This window comes from Notolepis coatsorum, assembly GCF_963971535.1.
Source record: "Notolepis coatsorum genome assembly, chromosome: 16".
Classification (NCBI taxonomy): Eukaryota; Metazoa; Chordata; class Actinopteri; order Aulopiformes; family Paralepididae; genus Notolepis; species Notolepis coatsorum.
In genome coordinates this window covers 9,560,015-9,585,280 of record NC_140180.1, presented here as the reverse complement: position 1 = coordinate 9,585,280, position 25,266 = coordinate 9,560,015, and the positions used below count along the sequence as shown (strand labels likewise).

Sequence of the window (25,266 nt, the reverse complement as noted above, 5' to 3'; positions counted from 1 at the left end):
TATCTGCCCGTTGGTGCGAAATGCATTCTGGGTTACTTGGCGGTGGGGCTGGGCGATTCTTGCTCAAATGTGAATCATGATTTGAGATCACGATTCTCTCACACGATTCTTATTTTTTCAATAAAATCAGTCTCTTGTAACTGTAAATACAAAATAACCCAAGTCAGAATCGTCATCATTTAAAAAAGTTAAGTAAAAAAAAAAAAAAAATTATAATAATTTAATAACTTTTTTTTGTAATAAGAAAAAAAAACGTCATAACTTAGAAATGAGATTGCATAGGTCTATGAATCGAGATCGTGATTTTTTTTTCTCGATTAATTGCCCAGCCCTACTTGGCGGATCATGGATCCTCTAAATTCAGGAAAAGAAGGCTCCATTTCTAGGATCCTTGGAATCGGGCCAGCCTCGGTCGCTCGGCTGAGACGCATGTGGTCTTCAAACGCTGCCTTTCGAAGGCTACAGCCCCTGAACTGAGACCCAATTAGAGTTATGGTATTGGTGTGTCTGAAGTAGGGCTGGGCGATATAACGATAACCATAATTATCGCGAAATATTTTTATAATAGATATCGGGAAGAAAAGAAATCTAAAAAAAGAATATATTTTTTTTGTGACCTGCAACAGGGCAGTTTTAAACCCAGAGACAGTGGACAGGCTTGTCTTTCTTGCCTTCAACTTAAAGTAATGGCTTTGCTTGTCCAAATGACAATACTGACCAAATTGATATTTATTTTTCTCTTGTCCATTTATTTTGTTTGCTTTCTAATTTAAAATACAGTTTGAAACCGTCTGTACACAGTAGTAGGCTATGTGTGCTAGCAGAGCTAGACTCCAGTCACGAGTCACGGTGCACATGTGCAGTGGTTTGTACACCAAAAAAAGCGCCAAAAGATAGAAAATAAACTAGCAGAGCCAGAACTGTTCAACTCCCCTGGAGCCACAGCCAGCAGAGAAGCCGGTTTACTTTCGCTTTTAAACCAGCTGCAGCCTGAGAACTGGAGCGTGAGGGGATGTAACACTAAAGATGGCGGCAACGACAACGAATTGCTGCAAAATAAACATACATCTGTTGTTAAAAAAAAATATATATATATATAAATGTTTTTATACTTATAACAATATCGATAATATAGAATATCGAGTGATATGATATTGTTATCGCGATATCATTTTTGGCCATATCGCCCAGCCCTAGTCTGAAGTATGACTCGAGCTGATAAGAGTTTGTGGAACCACTCAGTTTCACTGAGTGCTGATTATATCGATCAGTAACCGTCGCATGACAAGACAAGTAGGTCACAATAAAGGTTGCAGCTGCAACAAGTCTTTTCTGTTTCCTGAAGTTAACAAAGACTTCAATTGTCTGCTCACTTAACACATGAACTGGGAAGGTCTCTTCTCTCTGGTCATGTGGATAACCTAAATAAAAGGAAATGTTTAATTGAATGATGAAACTTGGATAATAAAATGGCAACAGCAGTAACTATAATAGAGTTGTACCCTTCCTGATGACTTGTCATACAGAACTTGTAAGTCGCTTTGGATAAAAGTGTCGGCTAAATGACTAAATGTAAATGTAACTACGCAAACAGTGAAACTGAGAAAAATGGCTTTAAAGTAATTTGACTAGTATCCTGTGATTTTGTAGTTACTGCAATTCTTTATAGCCCTTTTCTCTAAAACAGAGCAAGATTGAACTCGGAAACTTTGTCACAAGTTCAATTTCACTTAGAACTCTCTAGCCCCTTTCGTGACAGTGGTTTGCAAGCCTGGGGCTTTTGTGACCGCAGTCACTTGCTCATGGGACGCGACCACTTTAGAAAATACCAACCAAGCGTGAACGCGGGCGTGGGGGTGTGTCAAAAATATATCAGATATGAATTTCAAAGATACCCAGCGTACAATATGGGTTTAACACAGCTTTACAGTGGCGTCTGGAAGCTCGGAGTTGCTAATAAACAGTTTAAAACATTGTTACTCCACGAGTGGTACTCACAGAGTGAGCCGTGTATTTCCGCCTGTAATGCCTGGACCAGGCAGCCAAATGCCTGGTGCGCATGCGCGGTGACACCAATGGCGGAAATACACGGCTTGCTCTGTGATTACCACTCGTGGAGTAACAATGATTTAAACTGTTTATTAGCAACTCCGAGCTTCCAGACCCCACTGTAAAGCTGTGTTAAACCCATATTGTACGCTGGGTATCTTTGAAATTCATATCTGATATATTTTTGACACACCCCCACGCCCGCGTTCACGCTTGGTTGGTATTTTCTAAAGTGGTCGCGTCCCATGAGCAAGTGACTGCGGTCACAAAAGCCCCAGGCTTGCAAACCACTGTCACAAAAGGGGCTAAGAACTCTCTAAACTTAACGTTTAGGTCACAAGGCGTCTCTTCTTCGTCGCTCTCACTCTGTCTTCTCCCCCACAGCAGTTGCCGGTCATCACGTCAAACACCATCGTCCGCTGCCGCTCCTGCCGCACCTACATCAACCCCTTCGTCACCTTCCTGGACCAGCGGCGGTGGAAGTGCAACCTCTGTTACCGGGTCAACGACGGTACGTTCACTTCAATCTGTATCTACTCTCCAAAGATCATTGAGAAGCGAGCTCTTATTTACAATGACGTCGAGAGGGTATACGTCGTTTCCAGGCATGCGTGGATCTTGGTGCTTGTGGACGAATCAAATCAAATGTATTTGCGAGGCCAGACGACACACGTTAATGTCCCCATGGGCCGGACACGTCTGCGCTTACCGTCTGCGCCAGAGTCAAACGAGAAGATGGATACCAATTTCCTCTCTGTGTTCAGTAGAAGGCTATCCGACTGCAAGCTAAGTCAATTAACTTTTTTGGGGTGGGGGGGGAAGCAATACTTTTTTTAATACTATTCCGAACCTTTCTTTTTTTCTTTCTTTTTTTTTTGATCTTTTTCCTCCGATTTTCTCCCATCCCAATGTTAGTCGTTATGCCAATTCCCAATCCCCTTCCTGGTCGCTGCGCACTTACCCCCCACAGTCGGTCTGGGAGAGTGGAGGCTATCACGTGCTTCCTCCGACACACGTCCAGCCAATCAACCGCTTCTTTTCACCTGGCAGCGCGGACTCTCACTGAGAGGGTGTAACGTGTGGAAGGATCACACTACCCCCCTTAGATCCTATCCGCGCTGAGCAGGCGCCCCGACCGAACTGTAGGAGTCGCTGTTTACAACGACCCGGACCCACCCCGCCAGCTTTCCCACCCTCTAATACAGCCAATTGTATTAGTGTGAACGGCCAGCCAAGCTGGTGACACGCCGGGAGCTGGATTCGAACAGGCGAATCCTAGCGTCTCCGGCGTTGGTGATATTCCGAACCTTTCTAAAAGCTCTGTGGATGTATTATTTAAAGAAAAAGATTACTCTCTAGTATAAACATTCTATCTACAATGGGGGAAATAAGTATTGAACACATCAGCATTTTGTCCCGTAAATATATTTCCAATGTGGCCATTCAAGTGAAAATTTCACCAGACTTTGGTATTAACTCAGGGAATCCAGACAAAAAAATCTAAACATTAAAGTCCATACGTAAATAAAGTTATGTGTAATAAAGTGGAATGACATAGGAAAAAAGTATTGAACACACTAACTGAAATTAATTCAATACTTAGAAGCCTTTGTTTGTAATGACAGCTCCAAGGATGCTTTCTGTATGATGTAACTAATCACCTGCAGTATTCAGGTGTGATTTTGGCCCATTCCTCTACACAGATTGTCTTTAAATCTTGAAGATTGCGGAGGGGCCTCTTGTGAATCTGGATCTTCAGATGCTTCCACAAATGTTCAATTGGGTTTACGTCAGGTGATTGACTGGGCCATTCCAACAAGTTGATTTTCTTTCTCTGAAATCAACTGCAAGTTTCCTTTGCTGTATGCTTTGGATTGTTGTCATGGTGGAAGGTCCACCCACGTGTCATCCTCAGCATCCTGGTGGATGGCAGCAGGTTCATCTCAAGAATCTCTCTGTACATGGCTCCATTCATTGTTCCTTCAATGATATGAAGTCTGCCAGTACCAGGAGAGGAGAAGCAGCCCCACACCATGATACTTCCACCTCCAAACTTCACTGTTGGTAGTGTTATTCAGGTAATGTGCACTGCCATTTCTCCTCCAAACATGGTGTGTTGTGTGACAGCCAGAAAGTAACATTTTGGTCTCATCTGACCAGAGTACATGCTCGCAGTAATTCACTGGCTTGTCCAAATGTTGTTAGGCAAACTTTAAACAAGCTTCAACAGCTTTTTTTCAGTAGTGGAGTCTTGCGGGCTGAGCGCGCACAGAGGCCATGTGGCGGTGGAGTGCATTGCCTATGGTCCTTTCTGTCACAGTTGTACCTGCTGCCTCCAAGTCTTTCTGGAGCTCTTTCCTAGTGGTCCATGGCTCTCTGGCTACTCTTCTAAGTATCCTTCGGACTCCCTGATCAGAAATGTTGCGAGGAGCACCTGTGCATGGCCGGTTGATGATGGAGTGATGTTGCTTCCACTTATGGATAATGCTTACTGGAAGATTCTGAAGTTGTGAAATACATCTTTATCCAATTCTATTTTCATGATTTGCAACGATCTGTTTGTGAAGGTCTTGAGAGCTCTTTGCTTTTACCTATCATTTGATGTTTCTTGTGTGGCACCTTGGTAACAAAGAAAAAACATTTTATAGCCCATCAATATATTCTAACCCAGTTGACATTATTAGCACAGATAGGAGGTAGAGTTGCCTCCTAATTAGTTTTGGTTTTCAGCTAGTTCCTGGCCTTTCCTTGCTGTGGTGTACTGCTTTTTCTTAGTGTGTCCAATACTTTTTTCCTGTTTCATTCCACTTTATTACACATAACTTTATTTACATATGGACTTTAATGTTTAGATTTCTTGTCTGGATTTCTTGAGTTAATACCAAAGTCTGGTGAAAATTTCACTTGAATGGCCACATTGGAAATATATTTACGGGACAAAATGCTGATGTGTTCAATACTTATTTCCCCCATTGTATATGAGATGAAGCCTTGGTCCGTCTTTACTATACCAAGCTTTGTCCACTAGAAGTATCGGTGAATATGTATATATATATATATATATATATATATATATATATATTAGAGCTGGGCATAGATAAAAAAAAAATTTATCTCGATTAATCTACCTGCAATCCTGGAATTAATCTAGATTAAAATGGCTCAAATCTTTTTTTAAATAAAGTCTGCCGAAGGCATTCAAAATATGTGTGTTCTACCCAAATAATTACCAGAAGTAAGTCCTTACTTTTTCTTTCCTCCTTACGTTTCTCAGGCCAGGTGACCATTATGAGCCCATCTCCCCTGGCTTGCACATCGCAGTCACGGAAGGGGCTATGACATGGCTTGACTCAATCAGTCCAATCTCTATTTCTCCTTCTTCCACCAGTCACTCAGGCAGACCAGTTTGTTCACATTGGCTGGTGACAAACTAGCTCTCCTCTTCTGCACAATATGGCCTGATAAAGAGAACAGTCTCTTGCAGACTGGCTACTCACACACACTGCTGCAGAAGCAGGTTTCTCAACAAATTAAATGTCCCGGGCCCCATTACAGTCAGAAATGTGGGAACTACTTTGTCCTCTTCAATTCCATTAGCTATAATGAAGTAATCAAAATGCTCAGTGTCACAGTTCCATAACTCCACATTGTCATCAAACGGTCCAATATTTCCAATAACCCAAGCCATTTCTGTTGTAAACACTCACGATAGTCCAGTCGATCCTTCCTTTAGTGTGTAAAGTGGATTTCCTCCTCTTGTAGATGTTTCCAAGCTGCCGGGCCACGACGTAAGCTAACATGCTAACTCGCTACGCTAACATGGTAAACAAAGGTCCCGAGTCGGCGACGGACTTCTCTTGCATTGCACAGATTCAGACGTCCTCATCGCCGAATTGTGTTATATATCCTGAGGACTTCTTAACCTCACCTGTATAACAATGATTTACCGGACCACTACTTTAGTTTGACACATTATTCAGACTACAGCTTGTGTACATACGTGCAATCACTTCCGGGTACCACAGCACTACGGCAAGTATTTAAGGACAATACATCACACTCCCAGACCCAACTTTGAGAATTAGATTAACGACGTCAATTATATTATCGCGCGATACTAGTCTCGCGTTAACGGCCCAGCTCTAATATATATATATATATATATCTGTAACATGTTCTTTCTCTCGCTCTCCTCCTCCAGTCCCAGATGAGTTTATGTACAACCCAGTCACCCGGTCGTACGGCGAGCCCCACAAGAGACCCGAGGTCCAGAACTCCACCGTCGAGTTCAACGCCTCCTCGGACTACATGGTAGGCTTCAATCTCCTTTAAAAACCTTTTTTTAAGAATAACTGACATTTATAAAAGACATTTAAAATCATTAAAAACGAAATATTTACACAGCTTACATCATACTACATCGGTCTCATTTACATCAGTTAACTTTTTTTAAATATTTTCAATTCAATTAATTAATTAATGGGTCAATTGCCCATTTTGTAGGGGCTGTCCCAGACTAAAGAGGTCCTCAGTTTATTAATAGTTGTAGCATTTGTCGACTAATCAATGGGTCGATTTCATTGTAAGATTTGCGTTTTCCCGCATGCAGTGATGCAGAAGGACCGGTCTTAAATGCAGTGTTTACCAGAGATGTGCTCATCATAACAAATAACACGTAATAAGTATGGGAATAAAAAGAAAATAGTCTAATTGACTTAAGACCAAACCGACCAATGAATAGACTGATGGACTACGAGGGGGCGGGCCTACCTCTTTGCTTCCATAGTAACGGTGTCAGTCGTCTAGGTGCTACGAATGTGTCTGGGGAATTGATTACCTTTCATCTATTATCTTGTCAAGTAAAGGTCTCAAGAAGGTAGAGTTGTGAACGGCTGTAAATGTTTATGCTGTTGCGTCTGTTGCCCACTAGAGGGCAGACTCATCATATGATTGTATGGCAACATTTTGAGTCTGGTCAAGTGTTCCTTTTATTAATCCCCTAGTAAGTAACGCATGTTTATTTATTACAGATCAATACAATTTATTCAAATGTGAGGTAATTTCTCATGTCTGGATGGATTTATGATCTGTAAGATGATCTAGGTAGGATAGGTCTCTGAATTCACTCGGAATGAATATTCATCATCTTCAAGTGTTATTTTACTCTGCTCTGATGACCTGATTTGGATTTCAATTCACAAGGTCCTGATTACATTTGAATTGATTAAATGAGGTATGATGGCGCTGGTTTCAGGAGGCCAGCACCTGACATTTCACCATTTCAGTTTCCATAGTAGTTGCGCAGCAAACTAGAGACGTCTGCAGGACAGGACGTTTAAACGAAAGTCTTACTGAAAAAAGGCTTTGGATTATTGTATTTATACGTGTAATAATAATATGTATGAGACGTGTATTTATTTGTATTTTATTTATACCTGTATCACTGTACATAATAATACTGTAACACTGTACATGCATCAGATATATATATATACTCATTTATATATCTTCCAGTTGAATCACCTGTATATTGTTATTGCACTTCACTGTTAATCTGTGGTTGTACAGTTCTTGTGCTGTATAATGACAATATAATTAATGACGAAACATTTTAATCTAATTAAAAGATCCGTCTTGGGATCTTAAAGTGCCAACATTATGGGATGTGCTCTTCCCGGAGCAGATACGCTTGGAACCTGATACGGACCACTAGCCTAGTAGCATAAAACTCCGGGTAGAGGTATTTCTTGGCCAACAGCTAAGCTAGTGGTCCATATCCGCTTCCATTCATTTGTGCTAAGCTACTGAACGCACAGAGAGGAAATTGGTATCTATCTTCTCGTTTGACTCTGGAGAGGACAGTAAGCACATTTCCTATAATGTTGCCGTGTTCCTTTAAGAATCAAAATTCGATTTTGATTTGAATAAAATCATTCAATATTTTCTAGGGATGTTCGATATTGGCTTTTTTACCGATATATACCGATATTGTCCAACTCTTAATTTCCGATACCGATCGATATCAACCGATACCGATATATGCAGGCCCCCCCCCCCCCCCCAAAAACCGAATAATTTCAGGTAATTAACATTACATATCTCTTGTCGTGGAAGTAACACACTATGCATACTTTTTAGGGATGCTCGATATTGGCTTTTTTACCTATACCGATATTGTCCAACTCTTAATTTCCGATACCGATATCAACCGATATCAACCGATACCGATATATGCAGGGTTCCCCCCCCCCCCCAAAAAACTGAATAATTTCAGGTAATTAACATTACATATCTCTTGTTGTGGAATTAACACAACATTATGCATACTTTAGACAATAAATAAAATCTGAATTTGTTCTTACTTGCTTGCCTGGGTAAATAAAGGTTATAGAAATGTAAAAAAGATTATTAATTTTTTTTTTAAACCGATACCGATATTTTCCGATATCACATTTTAATGCCGATATCGGCCGATAATAACGGACATCCCTAATACTTTTCACAATAAATAAAATAAGAATTTGTTCTTACTTGCTTGCCTGGGTAAATAAAGGTTAAATAAATGTAAAAAAAGAAAATATATGTATATTTTCCTCTTTATTTTTATTTTTTTTAAACAGATACCGATATTTTCCGATATCACATTTTAATGCCGATATCGGCCGATAATATCGGACATCCCTACTATCTATCTTCTCGTCTGACTCTGGAGAAGATAGTAAGGACATTTCCCATAATGTTGCCGTGTTCCTTTAAAAAAAAATATATATATATGTATTTAATTGTATTGTTGGAATGTGTGGTTGTTATTTACCGTCTAACCTGTGAGTGTGGGCAGCTGCGGCCTCCTCAGCCTGCCGCCTACCTGTTCGTCCTGGACGTGTCCCACAACGCAGTGGAGGCGGGCTATCTGAAGCACTTCTGTCAATCACTTCTGGAGAACCTGGATAAGTGAGTGGCTCTCACACTGAACGCTTACTCTCTGACTACTATTACTTTTTATGACTTTTTATTCAGGCTTCTAATTATTATTCACAACTAGCATCCCCACACTATGTCTCCACACTGTCTACACTATGTCTCCACACTATGTTACACTCAGGGCTAGATCCACAAAGAATGGATTGCACGGTGCTAATTGCACCCTTACTTACAATTCATCATGCATTGAAAATGGGGGACCCTGATGTAAACAAGACCAAAGTCTTTCTCTGCTCTGCATCCCCTTAACAATTGTGTGTATTGAGCCGTACTGTATTGTACCCATTCCGCAATCTGTTAAAGGGGAACTATCTTATAAATGGCCTTTTTCAGTGTTTAGCATTGTTTCCTAGCTATGTGGACTTATATTAATATGATCTATGTCTCTAATTCTCATATTGGCGCATTCTTCCAATTCTCCTCTCACAATATTCACCCTCACTGAACTGAGTCATCTGAAAATGTGATGATTTGTGATGTCAAAAAGACACCGCTGCATGATAATGTTCAGGCGCCGGCGCCGCGGCGCAGTGGTTTAGGTGCCCAGGCTCAAAACAGCTTGAGATCTTGAGGTAGAAAAATGCTGTTTTTGAGGACTTGATTAGAAATACAAAACAATGAATTAAAAAATATATATAATTACAGAGGTGTTCCATAAACTCACAGGAATTGTGTAAAAGTGCCCAAATAGTGAAAGAAATAGTAAAATAGTTCCCCTTTAATAACATTTTCAATCAATCAATCACCGCGCAATGAATTGTAAGTAAGGGTGCAATTAGCACTGTGCAATCCATTCTTTGTGGATCCCGCCCCTATGTCTCTACACTACGTCTCTACGTTCTACATTAGTAGTGCTGTGCCAGAGCAAGAGAAAGTCTCTACTGCGCGTGAGCGAGTGAGTGAGTGGGTGGGTGGGTGGGTGGGTGGGTGGGTGGGTGGGCGAGTGAGCGAGTGGGTGGGTGGGTGGGTGGGTGAGTGAGTGAGTGAGTGGGTGGGCGAGCGGGTGGGTGGGTGGGTGAGTGGGTGAGTGAGTGGGTGAGAGAGTGAGAGTGCTCCCAGTCTGCTGGTTCATGGGGAAAAGTGGAAAAGGACCAAAGCGGTGTGTTTATGAAGAGCCGTCTCCTCGTCTTCATCTGGGTCTGTCCCTCTAGTCGTGCAGAACCAGTCTGTCAGCGGACGCGTGGGTCCGTCGTCTGGACGGTCTCAGACTCTCTCCTCTCAACCACATCCTTCACTCACTACCATTTAATTCTGCAAAGAGTTCACCAGGAAGGCAGCGCTACACATCCATGAAGTTATATATATATATATATATATATATTAGAGCTGGGCCATTAACGGTGTTAACGTGCTGCGTTAACGCTATACTAGTATCGCGCGATAATATAATTAACGCATTAATCTATTTTTTTTTTTTTTTTTTTACCTTTATTTACCCAGGGTAGGTTCTCTGAGCACAGATGCTCTTTTTCAGGAACGCCCTGCTTCACATTCACACAGTTCCATTCACACCTGGGAGCGGCCCAGTACAACCACAGTTGACACCATTGGCCACTGAGCAACTCCACTGGAGCAGTTGATTCAAGCCATGTCACATAGTTCAAGTTTGAAATGATTCTTTCTGTTTTGCTCCTGAGAGTGTGCTAGATACTGTACTGTACTGGTAATATTATTTATTTGTGTTAACTTCTGAATAAAACAACTTATTAAACACAAGTACATCTTATTGAACATTATTTTGATATTTCATTACCAATTATCATAGCAAAACAGCTTTTTCAAACAGTCTGTAATGCATTTTGGAAACGGGAGATGGGCTCATGGTGTAATGGGCCACCTGGCCTGAGAAACATAAGGAGGAAAGAAAAGTAAGGACTTGCTTCTGGTCATTATTTGGGTAGAACACACATGTTTTGAATGCCTTCGGCAGGTTTTTTTTTTTTTTTTTTGCCATTTTAATCTAGATTAATCTAGATTAAATCCAGGATTGCAGATAGATTAATCTAGATTAAAAAAATTAATCTATGCCCACCTCTAATATATATATATATATATATATATATATATATATATATATATATATGTGTGTGTGTGTACACACATACGTTTGCATTTATTACACACACAAATTCACACACACACACACACACACACACACACACACACACACACACACACACACACACACACACGCACAGTGTTCCATATCCGTTGTGACCTCCAGGGGGGGGGTGTGCTCTGCGTCTCAGGTTACCCGGGGACACGCGCACCAGGCTGGGCTTCATCACCTTCGACAGCACCATCCACTTCTACAACCTGCAGCAGGGCCTGTCGCAGCCGCAGATGCTGGTGGTGTCGGACCTCGAGGGTACGTCTGTTAACCCTTTCACTGCCACACTACAGACTGTTAACCCTTTCACTGCCACACTACAAACTGTTAACCCTTTCACTGCCACACTACAGACTGTTAACCCTTTCACTGTCACACTACAGTCTGTTAACCCTTTCACTGTCACACTACAGTCTGTTAACCCTTTCACTGTCACACTACAGTCTGTTAACCCTTTCACTGCCACACTACAGACTGTTAACCCTTTCACTGCCACACTACAGACTGTTAACCCTTTCACTGTCACACTACAGACTGTTAACCCTTTCACTGCCACACTACAGACTGTTAACCCTTTCACTGCCACACTACAGACTGTTAACCCTTTCACTGTCACACTACAGACTGTTAACCCTTTCACTGCCACACTACAGACTGTTAACCCTTTCACTGCCACACTACAGACTGTTAACCCTTTCACTGCCACACTACAGTCTGTTAACCCTTTCACTGCCACACTACAGACTGTTAACCCTTTCACTGCCACACTACAGACTGTTAACCCTTTCACTGTCACACTACAGACTGTTAACCCTTTCACTGCCACACTACAGACTGTTAACCCTTTCACTGCCACACTACAGACTGTTAACCCTTTCACTGCCACACTACAGACTGTTAACCCTTTCACTGCCACACTACAGACTGTTAACCCTTTCACTGTCACACTACAGACTGTTAACCCTTTCACTGCCACACTACAGACTGTTAACCCTTTCACTGCCACACTACATGCTGAGCTACGTGCTGAGGGTTGAAAAAACCCTCAGCACGGAACTAGGCAAAATCTGCATATGGCTCGCTGATAACAAACTATCATTACACATGGGCAAAACAGAGTCCATTCTCTTCGGTTCAAATAACAAACTCAGCAAGACCGACGGATTCTCAGTTACAGTGGGTGACAATATTGTCACAAGGAAAGACGAAATTACCTACCTGGGTTCCATCCTAGAGGCAAATCTTTCCTGTGACAAAATGGCATCCAATGTAATAAAAAAAGTCAACCAACGAACTAGATTCTTGTACCGGATCTCCTCTCTGGTAAACAAGAATACCCTGAAGACTCTGGCAGGAGCACTCATTCAAGGGTACTATGACTATGCGTGCACCTCATGGTACCAAAGCACCTCAAAGGCGCTTAAAACAAAATTACAAACATCACAAAACAAACTGGTCAGACTACTACTTGACCTGAACCCCAGAACCCACCTCACCCCTGCCCACTTTGCCAACCTAGGATGGCTTAGAGTAGACGACAGAGTACAGCAACTTGCAATGGGCCTGGTCTACAAGATACACTATACGACCGGGGTGCCCATGTACATGTCAAAATACTTCCTAAAGGTCAGTGAATACCACAACCACTACACCAGAGGAAGCTCAACAAATCATGTTAAACCCAGATTCGGCTCAAACAAGGGACTAAACACGTTTCGCAATTATGCCACAACAATGTGGAACGCCCTACCCAAAGCTGTAAAGGAATGTGAATCCCTGCCCACATTCAAAACCGCCCTTAAAGAGCACCTACGGGAGGCTGCAATTTGAAACTGGCCACCGTAAATGCCCAAAACCCCCACCACCTCCTAATAGACAGTCTCCTCCCCACCGCATGTATATATTCCCTCCCCGCCGTATGTATATTTCCCTCCCACCCACCCACCCCCTCCTAATGTACAGTCCCCTCCCCATCATATGTATATACTCTGTCAGGATCTAGGGGTAACAGTACTGTATATTTGAATACCGCCTATGTCACAAATGTATCAGTACTAAATACCTATATGTCCCTATGCCATAAATGTCATGTATGTTGTGTATGTCATAAATGTCTATATGAATTGAAAATGGGGGACCCTGATGGAAACAAGACAAACGTCTTTCTCAGGTCTGCATCCCCTTAACAATTGTATGTATTGAGCCGTACTGTATTGTACCCATTCTGCAATCTGTTAAATAAAGTTTTCATTCATTCATTCATTCATTCACAGACTGTTAACCCTTTCACTGCCACACTACAGACTGTTAACCCTTTCACTGCCACACTACAGACTGTTAACCCTTTCACTGCCACACTACAGACTGTTAACCCTTTCACTGCCACACTACAGACTGTTAACCCTTTCACTGCCACACTACAGACTGTTAACCCTTTCACTGCCACACTACAGACTGTTAACCCTTTCACTGCCGCACTACAGACTGTTAACCCTTTCACTGCCGCACTACAGTCTGTTAACCCTTTCACTGCCACACTACAGTCTGTTAACCCTTTCACTGTCACACTACAGACTGTTAACCCTTTCACTGTCACACTACAGACTGTTAACCCTTTCACTGCCACACTACAGACTGTTAACCCTTTCACTGCCACACTACAGACTGTTAACCCTTTCACTGCCACACTACAGACTGTTAACCCTTTCACTGCCGCACTACAGACTGTTAACCCTTTCACTGCCGCACTACAGTCTGTTAACCCTTTCACTACCACACTACAGACTGTTAACCCTTTCACTACCACACTACATACTGTTAACCCTTTCAGTGGCACACTACATACTGTTAACCCTTTCACTGCCACACTACAGACTGTTAACCCTTTCACTGCCACACTACAGTCTGTTAACCCTTTCACTGCCACACTACAGACTGTTAACCCTTTCACTGCCACACTACAGACTGTTAACCCTTTCACTGCCACACTACAGACTGTTAACCCTTTCACTACCACACTACAGACTGTTAACCCTTTCACTACCACACTACATACTGTTACCCCTTTCACTACCACACAGACTGTTAACCCTTTCACTACCACACTACAGTCTGTTAACCCTTTCACTGCCACACTACAGTCTGTTAACCCTTTCACTGCCACACTACAGACTGTTAACCCTTTCACTACCACACTACAGACTGTTAACCCTTTCACTGCCACACTACAGACTGTTAACCCTTTCACTGCCACACTACAGACTGTTAACCCTTTCACTGCCACACTACAGACTGTTAACCCTTTCGCTACCACACTACAGACTGTTAACCCTTTCACTGCCACACTACAGACTGTTAACCCTTTCACTGCCACACTACAGACTGTTAACCCTTTCACTACCACAATACATAAGGTTAACCCTTTCACTATCACACTACAGAAGGTTAACGCTTTCACTACCACATTACAGATGGTTAACGCTTTCACTACCACACTACAGACTGTTAACCCTTTCACTACCACACTACAGACTGTTAACCCTTTCACTACCACACTACAGACGGTTAACGCTTTCACTACCACACTACAGACTGTTAACCCTTTCACTACCACACTACAGACGGTTAACGCTTTCACTACCACACTACAGAAGGTTAACCTTTCACTACCACACTACAGAAGGTTAACCCTTTACTATCACACTACAGAAGGTTAAGCTTTCACTGCCACACTACAGAAGGTTAACCCTTTCACTACCACACTACAGAAGATTAACGCTTTCACTAACACACTACAGACGGTTAACGCTTTCACTGCCACACTACAGAAGGTTAACCCTTTACTATCACACTACAGAAGGTTAACGCTTTCACTACCACACTACAGAAGGTTAACGCTTTCACTGCCACACTACGTAAGGGATAATGTATAACGAGGTCATTGTCGCAAAATAATTGACCGACACGGAGTTTAAAATACCGAGGCGCAGCGCCGAGGTGTTTTAAACGTCAGTGAAGGTCAATTATTTTGCGACAATGATCGAGTATAGCTATACATTATCCCGCTTATTACATGGCTAACTTACTAACAATATACCTAATTCATCGACAAGACTAGATTAAATGCAGACGCAGTTGTTCTGTGGCTCTGTCAGCCCAAATAAAGTGATTATTATTATCGGCAGCCGGCAGGTCTGTGGTCTCTGGTCTGATTGCATGACTGAGTGCAGCTGTGCATATGCTGAGCTGCACTGAGGCAGTGTGTCAGTGGGGCTTGATTGCGAACAGCTGCGCACAGCGGTCATTATTGTCCCACAGCGGTCATTATTGTGTGATAACGGACCTCTGACGCGCGCTATTGACCAATCACAAGCAAGCATTTCGGCGAATGTGAAAACGCCATGTAATAAAGAAGGTTAACCTTTCACTACCACACTACAGAAGGTTAACGCTTTCACTACCACACTACAGAAGGTTAACGCTTTCACTGCCACACTACAGAAGGTTAACGCTTTCACTACCACACTACAGAAGGTTAACGCTTTCACTGTGATAGTAAAGGGTTAACCGTCTGTAGTGTGGTAGTGAAAGGGTTAACCATCTGTAGTGCGGTAGTGAAAGGTTAACCTTCTGTAGTGTCAAGTCAAGTAATTTATTTATATAGCACGTTTAAAAGCACAAGAGCCAACCAAAGTGCTGTACAATCAAAGCTTAAAATCAATGTCCTAATATAAAATACACAAATACAAAAAGGCACAGCAGGACAAGACGGTACATTCAGAGAATAGGACAGTAGGACAACACACGGATAGGGGAACACAAAGTACAGTAGCACACAGGGGACAGAGGAGCATAAGAAGAGATACAAGAGGGAGGGGGCAGGATAAAATTACATGGGAGTGTGTGGGTTAGGGTGTGGGAGAATCAGGGTTTATTGAAGGCCAGGGAATAGAAGTGGGTTTTTAGACGGGCCTTAAATGTCTCCAGCGAGGGGGCAGATCGGATCTCCAGGGGAAGTTGGTTCCATAGCTTGGGCGCCGCCACGGCCTTGAAGGAGCGATCGCCTCTCTTTTTGAGTCTGGTGCGGGGGGAGGGACCAGCCGAGCCTGGTTGGAGGATCTTAGTGACCTGGGTGCTGCACAGGTATTGCATATTTTGGGGGGGCAGCCCGGCTGTCTGGAGATTAAATAATATTAAATATGTGAGATGTTTTTGTATTAAAGTCGTTTATCTGGCGAGAGCTTGTGTGGAACGTGCAAGAATTTCAAGCAAGTGCAGCAGTCGCAGTTCAGTGTGTTGTTTTCTGTGTTGTGTTGCAGAGGGAGGAGGACAGCAGGTTGGGGCGTTTTTTACCGGGTGTTTGTTACAGTAAATTGGTGGAAAGAATGATTTCTTCTGGAAAATAAGACACGGCTCATCTTGTTCCTAATGCCGAGTGACATTCGCTCTCTCTCTGCAGAGCTCCACGCGGCTGCCAGGTGTACGAAATGTACTGTCATCTTTTTTATTATTGTTGTTTTTATTTTTTTCAGATGTCTTCATACCATCACATGACAGTATGATGGTGAACCTTAAAGAAAGCAAAGAGGTACGGATCTTTTTTCTTTTTACTTAAAGGGACATTCTGCCTCTTTTTGAACCCGAATCCTATTGTCCCGTCGTGGGGCAGGACATGTGGTGATGTGGACATAGATCTTCTGGCCTCATCTGGAGAGCAGAACCCTCTGGTGAACCGCAGAACCTCTGGTGAACCGCAGAACCCTCTGGTGAACCGCAGAACCTCTGGTGAACCGCAGAACCCTCTGGTGAACCGCAGAACCTCTGGTGAACCGCAGAACCCTCTGGTGAACCGCAGAACCCTCTGGTGAACCGCAGACCCTCTGGTGAACCGCAGAACCCTCTGGTGAACCGCAGAACCCTCTGGTGAACCGCAGACCCCTCTGGTGAACCGCAGAACCTCTGGTGAACCGCAGAACCCTCTGGTGAACCGCAGAACCCTCTGGTGAACCGCAGAACCTCTGGTGAACCGCAGAACCTCTGGTGAACCGCAGAACCCTCTGGTGAACCGCAGAACCCTCTGGTGAACCGCAGAACCCTCTGGTGAACCGCAGAACCCTCTGGTGAACCGCAGAACCTCTGGTGAACCGCAGACCCTCTGGTGAACCGCAGAACCCTCTGGTGAACCGCAGAACCTCTGGTGAACCGCAGAACCCTCTGGTGAACCGCAGAACCCTCTGGTGAACCGCAGAACCTCTGGTGAACCGCAGAACCTCTGGTGAACCGCAGAACCCTCTGGTGAACCGCAGAACCCTCTGGTGAACCGCAGAACCTCTGGTGAACCGCAGAACCCTCTGGTGAACCGCAGAACCTCTGGTGAACCGCAGAACCTCCTCATGTCCACGGAACGATAGGATTCAGGGTCAAACTCTGCGAAAAATGCCCCCCCCCTGGGTTATAAACGGATGGGTGTCGTGTGTTCTGTTGACCCGTGTGATGATGTAAATCATAAGATAAGGTCTCCCTTTGTTGATCTCTTGGGGGAAATCCGGGCGACCATAGTTAAGTAGCTATGTATTTATTTTGTGCCCAGGGACGGTGCTGCGCATTAATCAACATCTTCAGTTTCCACATCAATGTAAATGTGCGCCAGAATTAGCTAATGAGCTCATTTTTCATCTGTAGTCCCTGTCTAACATGCACGTCTTTATGGGGGGGGGGGGGGGGGGGGCGGGGGGGGGGGGGAGAGGGAGATACAGGTATGGGCAGGGTAATCGTAGAAAGACATAACTATAGGCAATAATATTAGATCTGAATATAAAGATATGAGGAAAATAAACGGTGTAAATAAAGGTGCAGATGAGGGTCTGTATGCCCTATTGATTATATCATACATTACAATAAACATAGGCAATAAAGACTTTTTATCTGAATATATATATATATATATATACTATGAGGATAAAGTAAACGGTATACACAAGGTACCCTAACTAGCATGATGTATACGTTGTACACTATAGTCCGCAGGTTTCGGTGGTTAAGAGTCGGACACACTTGGTGGTCAGACGTTCCTGCTAGTTCTGGACTTCTGCAGCCGTTAGTTCTCCAGCTGCTGGCAGGAGTCCGTGCCCACGGCTGTGGAGCCTGATGCCCAACGGGTCTCTTAAAGGGAAATTCCACCGCAAACCAACATTAAACTCAATGACCAGATCGAGGTATATAACCGCTTAAGTCTCTCTATGTGGCTGTTGCCATAGCGATCTCTGCTCATAGACACTAGCATTGGGAGGTGCTAAGGTGATAGTGATGTCATAACGACACGTAGCTCCACCCACACTCACAATTTAGAAGGACTGATGCCGCCACCGTCTCTCCATGAGCTTCCCACTCTCTCTCTCGCCAGGTAACGGAGTAACCAGAAGTAAACACCTCTCAGCCCCTCCCCTCCTTGTGTGTGATTGGTTGGAATGGCAACCTTGAGTGTGGGCAGTAGTTTTTTGATGTGTGATTTGATTTGATTTGATTACGGATCCCCATTAGCTGGTGCCATAGTAGTAACCAGCTAGTCTTCCTGGGGTCCACACAAAAAAAACATACAAAAACAATTATTATTGCTAATTTTATTTTTTTTTAAGTCGGTACTCGACACACAATGCATAACACCCCTTCCTGACAGGCAGCGACGCGAGCGAGCGTGATTGCGAAAATGATTAAAATGTATTCGTTTCAATCAGACTATCCTGACCTGCCGCGAGCGACAGCGAACTGAGCAGCGATGTCGTCCACCCCTCAGATATTCGCTCGCTGTGTCTCTAGTTGAGCGATTACGCGGCCGAGTCCCGCCCCTAAACACTTTTTATTGGTCAAGAATCGCAGGCTGCTTTGCCCCCCCCACGTGTGCTTCCAGGTAACACACACACACACACACAGACACACTCGGACACGCGCCGCCTCATATCAGGACAGTGTCGCGCGCGATTTCGTCTCCAGTTCGCTCGCTTGCTCCCTGTCAGGAACCGGTGTAATGAAACTAACAATTAAGATGGCTAAAATTACATGCAAGCACAAAAAATAATTAAAAATACTTTACAGTGTTAAATACTATTTAAGATTATTTTAAAAAGTGAATCTACTGTAAATGCAGCAGAGGTTTTGAGGCAGGTTATTCCAAAGAGTTAATGCTCTAAAAATAAAAGATCTCCTTAAAGCGTTGTTTTTTGGACCTGGCAATTCAAACTGCCCACTACTGGAGCCTCTAGTGTAATGCTCGTGCACAGTATAAAAAAAATATCTGTTTAGTTTTACTACTCATGATCAACTTGAACAGCACAGGTATATTAAAAGACTATCTATTTTCAACGTTAAGCCAAGAGAGGCGGGCATGCATACGGCTCACTTTAGACCTTAGTGAGCAGCCCAGTACCAACCGTGCTGCCCTGTTCTGGATCACCTGGAGCTTCCTGAGGTCACCACTGGCAGCAGATGACCACATCGCAGCAATAGTCAAGATGACATCAAACTAAACTTTGCAATATCTGACATAAAAGGGCAACAAAAGAAGCACATTTCCTGGAAATACCAGGAAAGAGACCCAGAGAGACCCAGAGTGGACGTTTGTCCACCTATACAATGTGTATGTCCTGTGCCTGTTTTATAATTAACACATTTAGTGCCAGCAGGGGGTGCACTATTTATCGCTTGAATGCCAGCCTTTTTGGACTGATTTTCCGATATTTCATGATTTTCGTGGAGCTATTTCTATATTCTATATTATGGCTATGTGTCTAATACGCCCGTCGCTTATCAATGACTTGCTTGCAGTCAACATGTACGAAACGGATAGTTTTTTCATCTGTACATTTCCGTTTTATACCGTTTTGAAAAACGGAAGTTTTTGGAAATTACTTATGCACGCTAGAGAAGAGATTATCTATGACCTGGTCAGCGCTAACGTCATACACGCACATACACACATATGGGACACGTTGCAAAATATGTGAAAAAAACATCTGATTACCCCAAGACTGGTAACATAGATTCCTTGACTGTGTATGAACGAATAATGGACTCTGTAAGCGCTCTGGGGTGTCACGAAGAGCGCTATATAAAAATCGAATCCATTATTATTATTATTATTACCTCACATCAGATGTTCTGCAAAAAGATTATTCCAATTCCTGATCGCCATTCCAAATATCGATTGCGTTTATTGATCCAACGTTAGGTACTCGAAACAGATAATCCACGCTGCTCTGAGGGTCTAAAATTAATCCGATCGTCTCCGGTTACATGCATGAAAAGTAAAATGTGGAATCCGGAGTTTTTTTTTCTCATCCATTTCCATTGAGTCCAATCCAATGGGTGCATTACCATCCGGGAGACAATAGGGGGCGGTATTTTCCCTGTTCGAGCTCATAGACAGTCCCAATGATAACGTGAGGCTAGATTGATGAAATATGTATGGATATCGCTAATAAAAGCAATAACGATTAAATAACAAGATTTCTTGTCCCTGGCACTCAACGCATGGCATGAAATAACGAGATTTCGCGTGGCTGGCGAAGTGTTAATATGGGCGTAAATAAAGCCGTTGACCTGTGCCTGGTGAGGTCCAGAGTGTGAGAGTGAGATCATTCATATAATTTCCTCCCTCACCTCTACCCTGTTGACTCTGTTTCACCTTTCATTGGCTCATGTGCCAATATATCTATCATGCTCTCTAAATCTAGCTCTTTCTCTTCCTTTCCTCCTCCCCCCTCTATCTCCATTCTTCTTTGTTCCTTCTCTCTTCCCTCCTTCTCTCTTCTACCTCCTTTCTTCCTCTACTATCTCCCCTCACTTCTTCCCTCTTCTCTCTCTCATTCCTTCATCCCTGTTTTTCTGTCTTTCTCTCCCTGCTCTCTTCTCTCCTTCCCTACATATATCTCTTCTCTCCATCCCATCTATCTTCTCTCCTTCCATACATATCTCTCTCCTCCTTCCCTCCATCTCTATCTTCTCTCCTTCCCTCCATCTCTCTTCTCTCCTTCCCCCCATCTCTTGTCTCTCCTTCCTTTATCCTTCACTACCCACTCCTCTCTCACTGTCTCCTCCTTCCCTCACTCTACCCCTCTCCTTGTCTCTTCCCTTCCTTACTTCCTTCATCCCTCTCTCCTCTCCTCCCTATCTCCTCCCTCCCTCTCTCTTCCCCCTCTTATCTCTTACCCCCTTCCTCCCCCATCTATCCTATCTCCGTCTGTCTCTCTCCTCCCTCCCTCTCTCCTCTCTCCTCCCTCCCTCTCTCCTCTCCCCCCTCCCTCTCTCCTCCCCTCCTCCTCTCCTCCCTCCTCTCTCTCTCCCCCTCCTCCCCCCCCCTCTCTCTCTCCCCCTTGCTCCCCTCCTTTCTCCTCCCCCTCCTCTCTCTCCTCCCCCTCCTCTCTCTCTCCTCCCCCCTCCTCTCTCTATCCTCTCTCCTCCCCCTCTCTCCCTATCCTCCCCCCTCTCTCTCCTCCCCCCTCCTTCCTCTCTCTCTCTCCTCCTCTCCTCCCTCCCTTTCTCTCCTCCCCCTCCCCTTCTCTCCTCCCCCCTCCTCTCTCTCTCCTCCTCCCCTCCTCCTCTCTATCTCCTCCTCCCCTCCTCCTCTCTCTCCTCCTCCCCTCCTCCCTCTCTCCTCCTCCCCCCTCCCTCTCTCCTCTCTCTCCTCTCCCTCTCTCCTCCTCCCCCCTCCCTCTCTCCTCTCATCCCTCCCTCTCTCCTCCCCACTCCTCTCTCTCTCTCCCTCCCTCCTCCTCTCTATCTCCTCCTCCCCTCCTCCTCTCTCTCTCCTCCCCCTCTCTCTCTCTCTCCCTCCCCCCTCCCTCTCTCCTCTCTCTCCTCTCCCTCTCTCCTCCTCCCCCTCTCCTCTCTCCTCTCATCCCTCCCCTCCTCTCTCCTCCCTCTCCTCTCTCTCTCCCTCTCTCCTCCTCTCTATCTCCTCCTCCCTCCTCTCTCTCTCCTCCCCCCTCCTCTCTCTCTCCTCCTCCCCCCTCCCTCTCTCCTCTCTCTCCTCTCCCTCTCTCCTCCTCCCCCCTCCCTCTCTCCTCTCATCCCTCCCTCTCTCCTCCCCTCCTCTCTCTCTCTCCTCTCCTCCTCCTCCCCTCCCTCTCTCCTCTCATCCCCTCTCTCTCTCCCCCCCCCCTGCTCCTCCTAGCTGGTGATGGACCTGCTCACGTCTCTACCAGGCATGTTCAGTAACACCAGGGAGACCCACAGCGCCCTGGGCCCCGCCCTGCAGGCCGCCTTCAAGCTCATGTCCCCCACGGGGGGCAGGGTGTCCGTGTTCCAGACCCAGCTGCCCACCATGGGGGCCGGCCTGCTGCAGTCACGGGAGGACCCAACCAGAGGTCCAGCACAAAGGTTAGAACTGATCCATTGTTATTTCTCCCCCACAATATTTTCAAGATTCAACAGATTTATTCGTCACATACACACACGAGACATGCAGTGAAATCTGTTCATAAACATTTCAATCAATCAATAGATAACATTCAGCCACTAGGTGTCACACTAGTCTACACCCACAGTCCTAAATATATCAGGGATAAAATAATTTACGGCTCAAATGTGCACATGCATTTGACCAGAGGGCAAGTAGAGGGCAGATTATTCTACCCCATACAAATACTAACAGTATGCAAAGAACAGTTTTATATACATTTACATTTACATTTAGGGTTAGGGTTAGGGCTGACGCTTTTATCCAAAGCGACTTACATATATATAGGGCTATCAGGGCATGGAATTATCTTCCAAGTGACATACGTGACATAAGAGGTGTACCAAGCTTCAAAAATAAATTAAAATCTTACATGTAGCCAATATTGACAATGCTGAGTTATGCAATATGTTAACCGTTGATGAACATATTTAGATATAATTTGTTTGTGTGTTAATGTTGTTGTGGTTCCTCGGTTGGTACGTCTTGCTATGTTGTGTTTCCTTATTTTGTATGTCTTGCTATGTTTAATTGTATTATGTTTTAATTGCAATGTATATGTTGTAATGTTTTAATGTTGTCTCGGACCCCAGGAAGACTAGTTGACGTCTGGGCGTCAACTAATGGGGATCCCTTGCTAATAAACAAATAAACAAATAAACACTAGAGCACCAGCATGTCATTTATCCAATCAGGTGTATTCCATGTGGGGGAGGGGGAAGTAAGGAGGGGATACATGCCTGTAACATGTAAACAACAACACTCATTTTGGACCCGCAAACATTTTTAAATCATAAAATCATAACTTTTATTCCACACCTTTTTAAAAGCTTTGTGGATGTACTATTTAAAAAAAAAAAGTATTACTCTACATAAAGTTGTTATCTATAGCAGCACCTTTAATTATAAATATACAATAGTGTTTGTATACATAATTTGCTAATATCTGCTATAACTGATGCTGATAAGCTGTTTCCCGAGCTGTGGAGCTCCACTGGTTCTATATGTCAGGATGGGAAATGTAGAAACTTTGCCCCACGTTCAACCATTTCTAGGGGGATTTTGTGAAATTCTGTGGTGGTTTGCGCTCGATAAATGTGTGCACTTTAACTGTAGGTAGAAATAAATAATAAAATAAATACATAAACGACACTGAAATACAAGATATAACTTAATTGATGCATTTCTATCTAAAACACATTAAAAAAATGTGCGTTGTCCTGAAGTTGTTTCATTTCGAGCGCTGGTTTAACATAACATAATATAAAATGAGATAACATAAGATACCATAAGATAATAACATAAGATCATAACATAGATAAGATGAGATAACATAAGATATTCCTTTATTGATCCCCTTGGGGTCATAGCAACATGGGGGGGGGGTACAGGTATGGGCAGGGTAATAGTAGAAATACATAAATATAGGCGATACAATTTTTATCTGAATATAGAAATATGAGGAAAAATAAACTGTGATCAATAGGGCTGACCTTCGAATTTATTTTTGGAATTCGAAGCTTCGGGGCCGAGATTCGATTTTAATTCGTAGCTTCGAGATAAAAAAATATATATATATTTTTTAAACCTTTTTATTTTTTATTTTATTTTTAAAGATTTGTATGTTGTGGGACTTGTACAGCACTTTGTTCAACTTTGTCAGTGCTGTAAAGTTTAAACCTTTTTAAATCTTAGACAAACGAAACACTTTGCTTTCATGAAATATTGTAAGCCGTCGTTTGAGGCTTTATAAAAGCAGCACAATGAACACAAATCTGTCGGTGCCGAGTCCGACCTCGTCTTAAATAACAAACAGCATCGCTTGTTGTAGTTAACAAAGAGAGGCAGAGTTGATTTAGCACAACAACAACAACAACAAAAAAAGTATATTTAAAAAAATCCCATGGCCATCGAACGAAGCTTCGAAGTATTTAAGACAGCCCTAGTGATCAAAGGTGCAGATGAGGGTCTGTATGCCTAAAGTAAACGGTATGTATCCTGCCTGCAAGGTCTGAACAATACATCTGTTATTTGAACAATACATCTGTTATTTGAACAATACATCTGTTATTTGAACAATACATCTGTTATTATTTGAACAATACATCTGTTATTTGAACAATACATCTGTTATTTGTTGCATTCATGGCGTCGTGCTGATGTCACCGGTCGGTGGGTTTAGGCGGAACAACCTACATAGTGAACTGGAGCAGTGAGCTCGCTCCTCCGGCCCGGCCCGGCCCGGTGACATCACTGGAATAACGGCACCAGAGCCCCCCCCCGCCCAACTGTGGGATCTTATTTATTGGTATTTTCAAGAATTCCCAGAATTAGCATTTTTATATCCTCGCCATGACGCAGTTTATGTATCACGTGGGACATCACAGGGAGCGCTCTCTCTCTCTCTCTCTGCGTCTCAGACCTGGGACATCTATATGGAGGGAAAACAACACGATAGCTGTATTTTTCCAGCCGAGTGATTTAGTGCCGCTCTTATATTCCTCTAGTGTTTTTACACTGCGTCGTCTGGTCGGTTAACCCTTTACTATCACACTACAGAAGGTTAACCCTTTACTATCACACTACAGACGGTTAACCTTCGGTGTGATAGTAAAGGGTTAACCTTCTGTAGTGGTAGTGAAAGGGTTAACCTGCTGTCATGTGGCAGTGAAAG

General features: G+C 43.6%; 1 protein-coding gene across 1 annotated transcript in view; it reads left to right on the top strand.

Moving 5' to 3' along the window:
* The window catches only part of sec24b (SEC24 homolog B, COPII coat complex component), a 100,545-nt gene that overhangs the window by 27,603 nt on the left and 47,676 nt on the right, over positions 1-25,266 (top strand). The window contains 7 exon segments of the mRNA XM_084331938.1: positions 2,434-2,560; positions 6,251-6,360; positions 8,888-9,000; positions 11,280-11,398; positions 16,672-16,727; positions 22,308-22,491; positions 22,494-22,513. Coding sequence (XP_084188064.1) covers positions 2,434-2,560; positions 6,251-6,360; positions 8,888-9,000; positions 11,280-11,398; positions 16,672-16,727; positions 22,308-22,491; positions 22,494-22,513 — 729 coding nt within the window.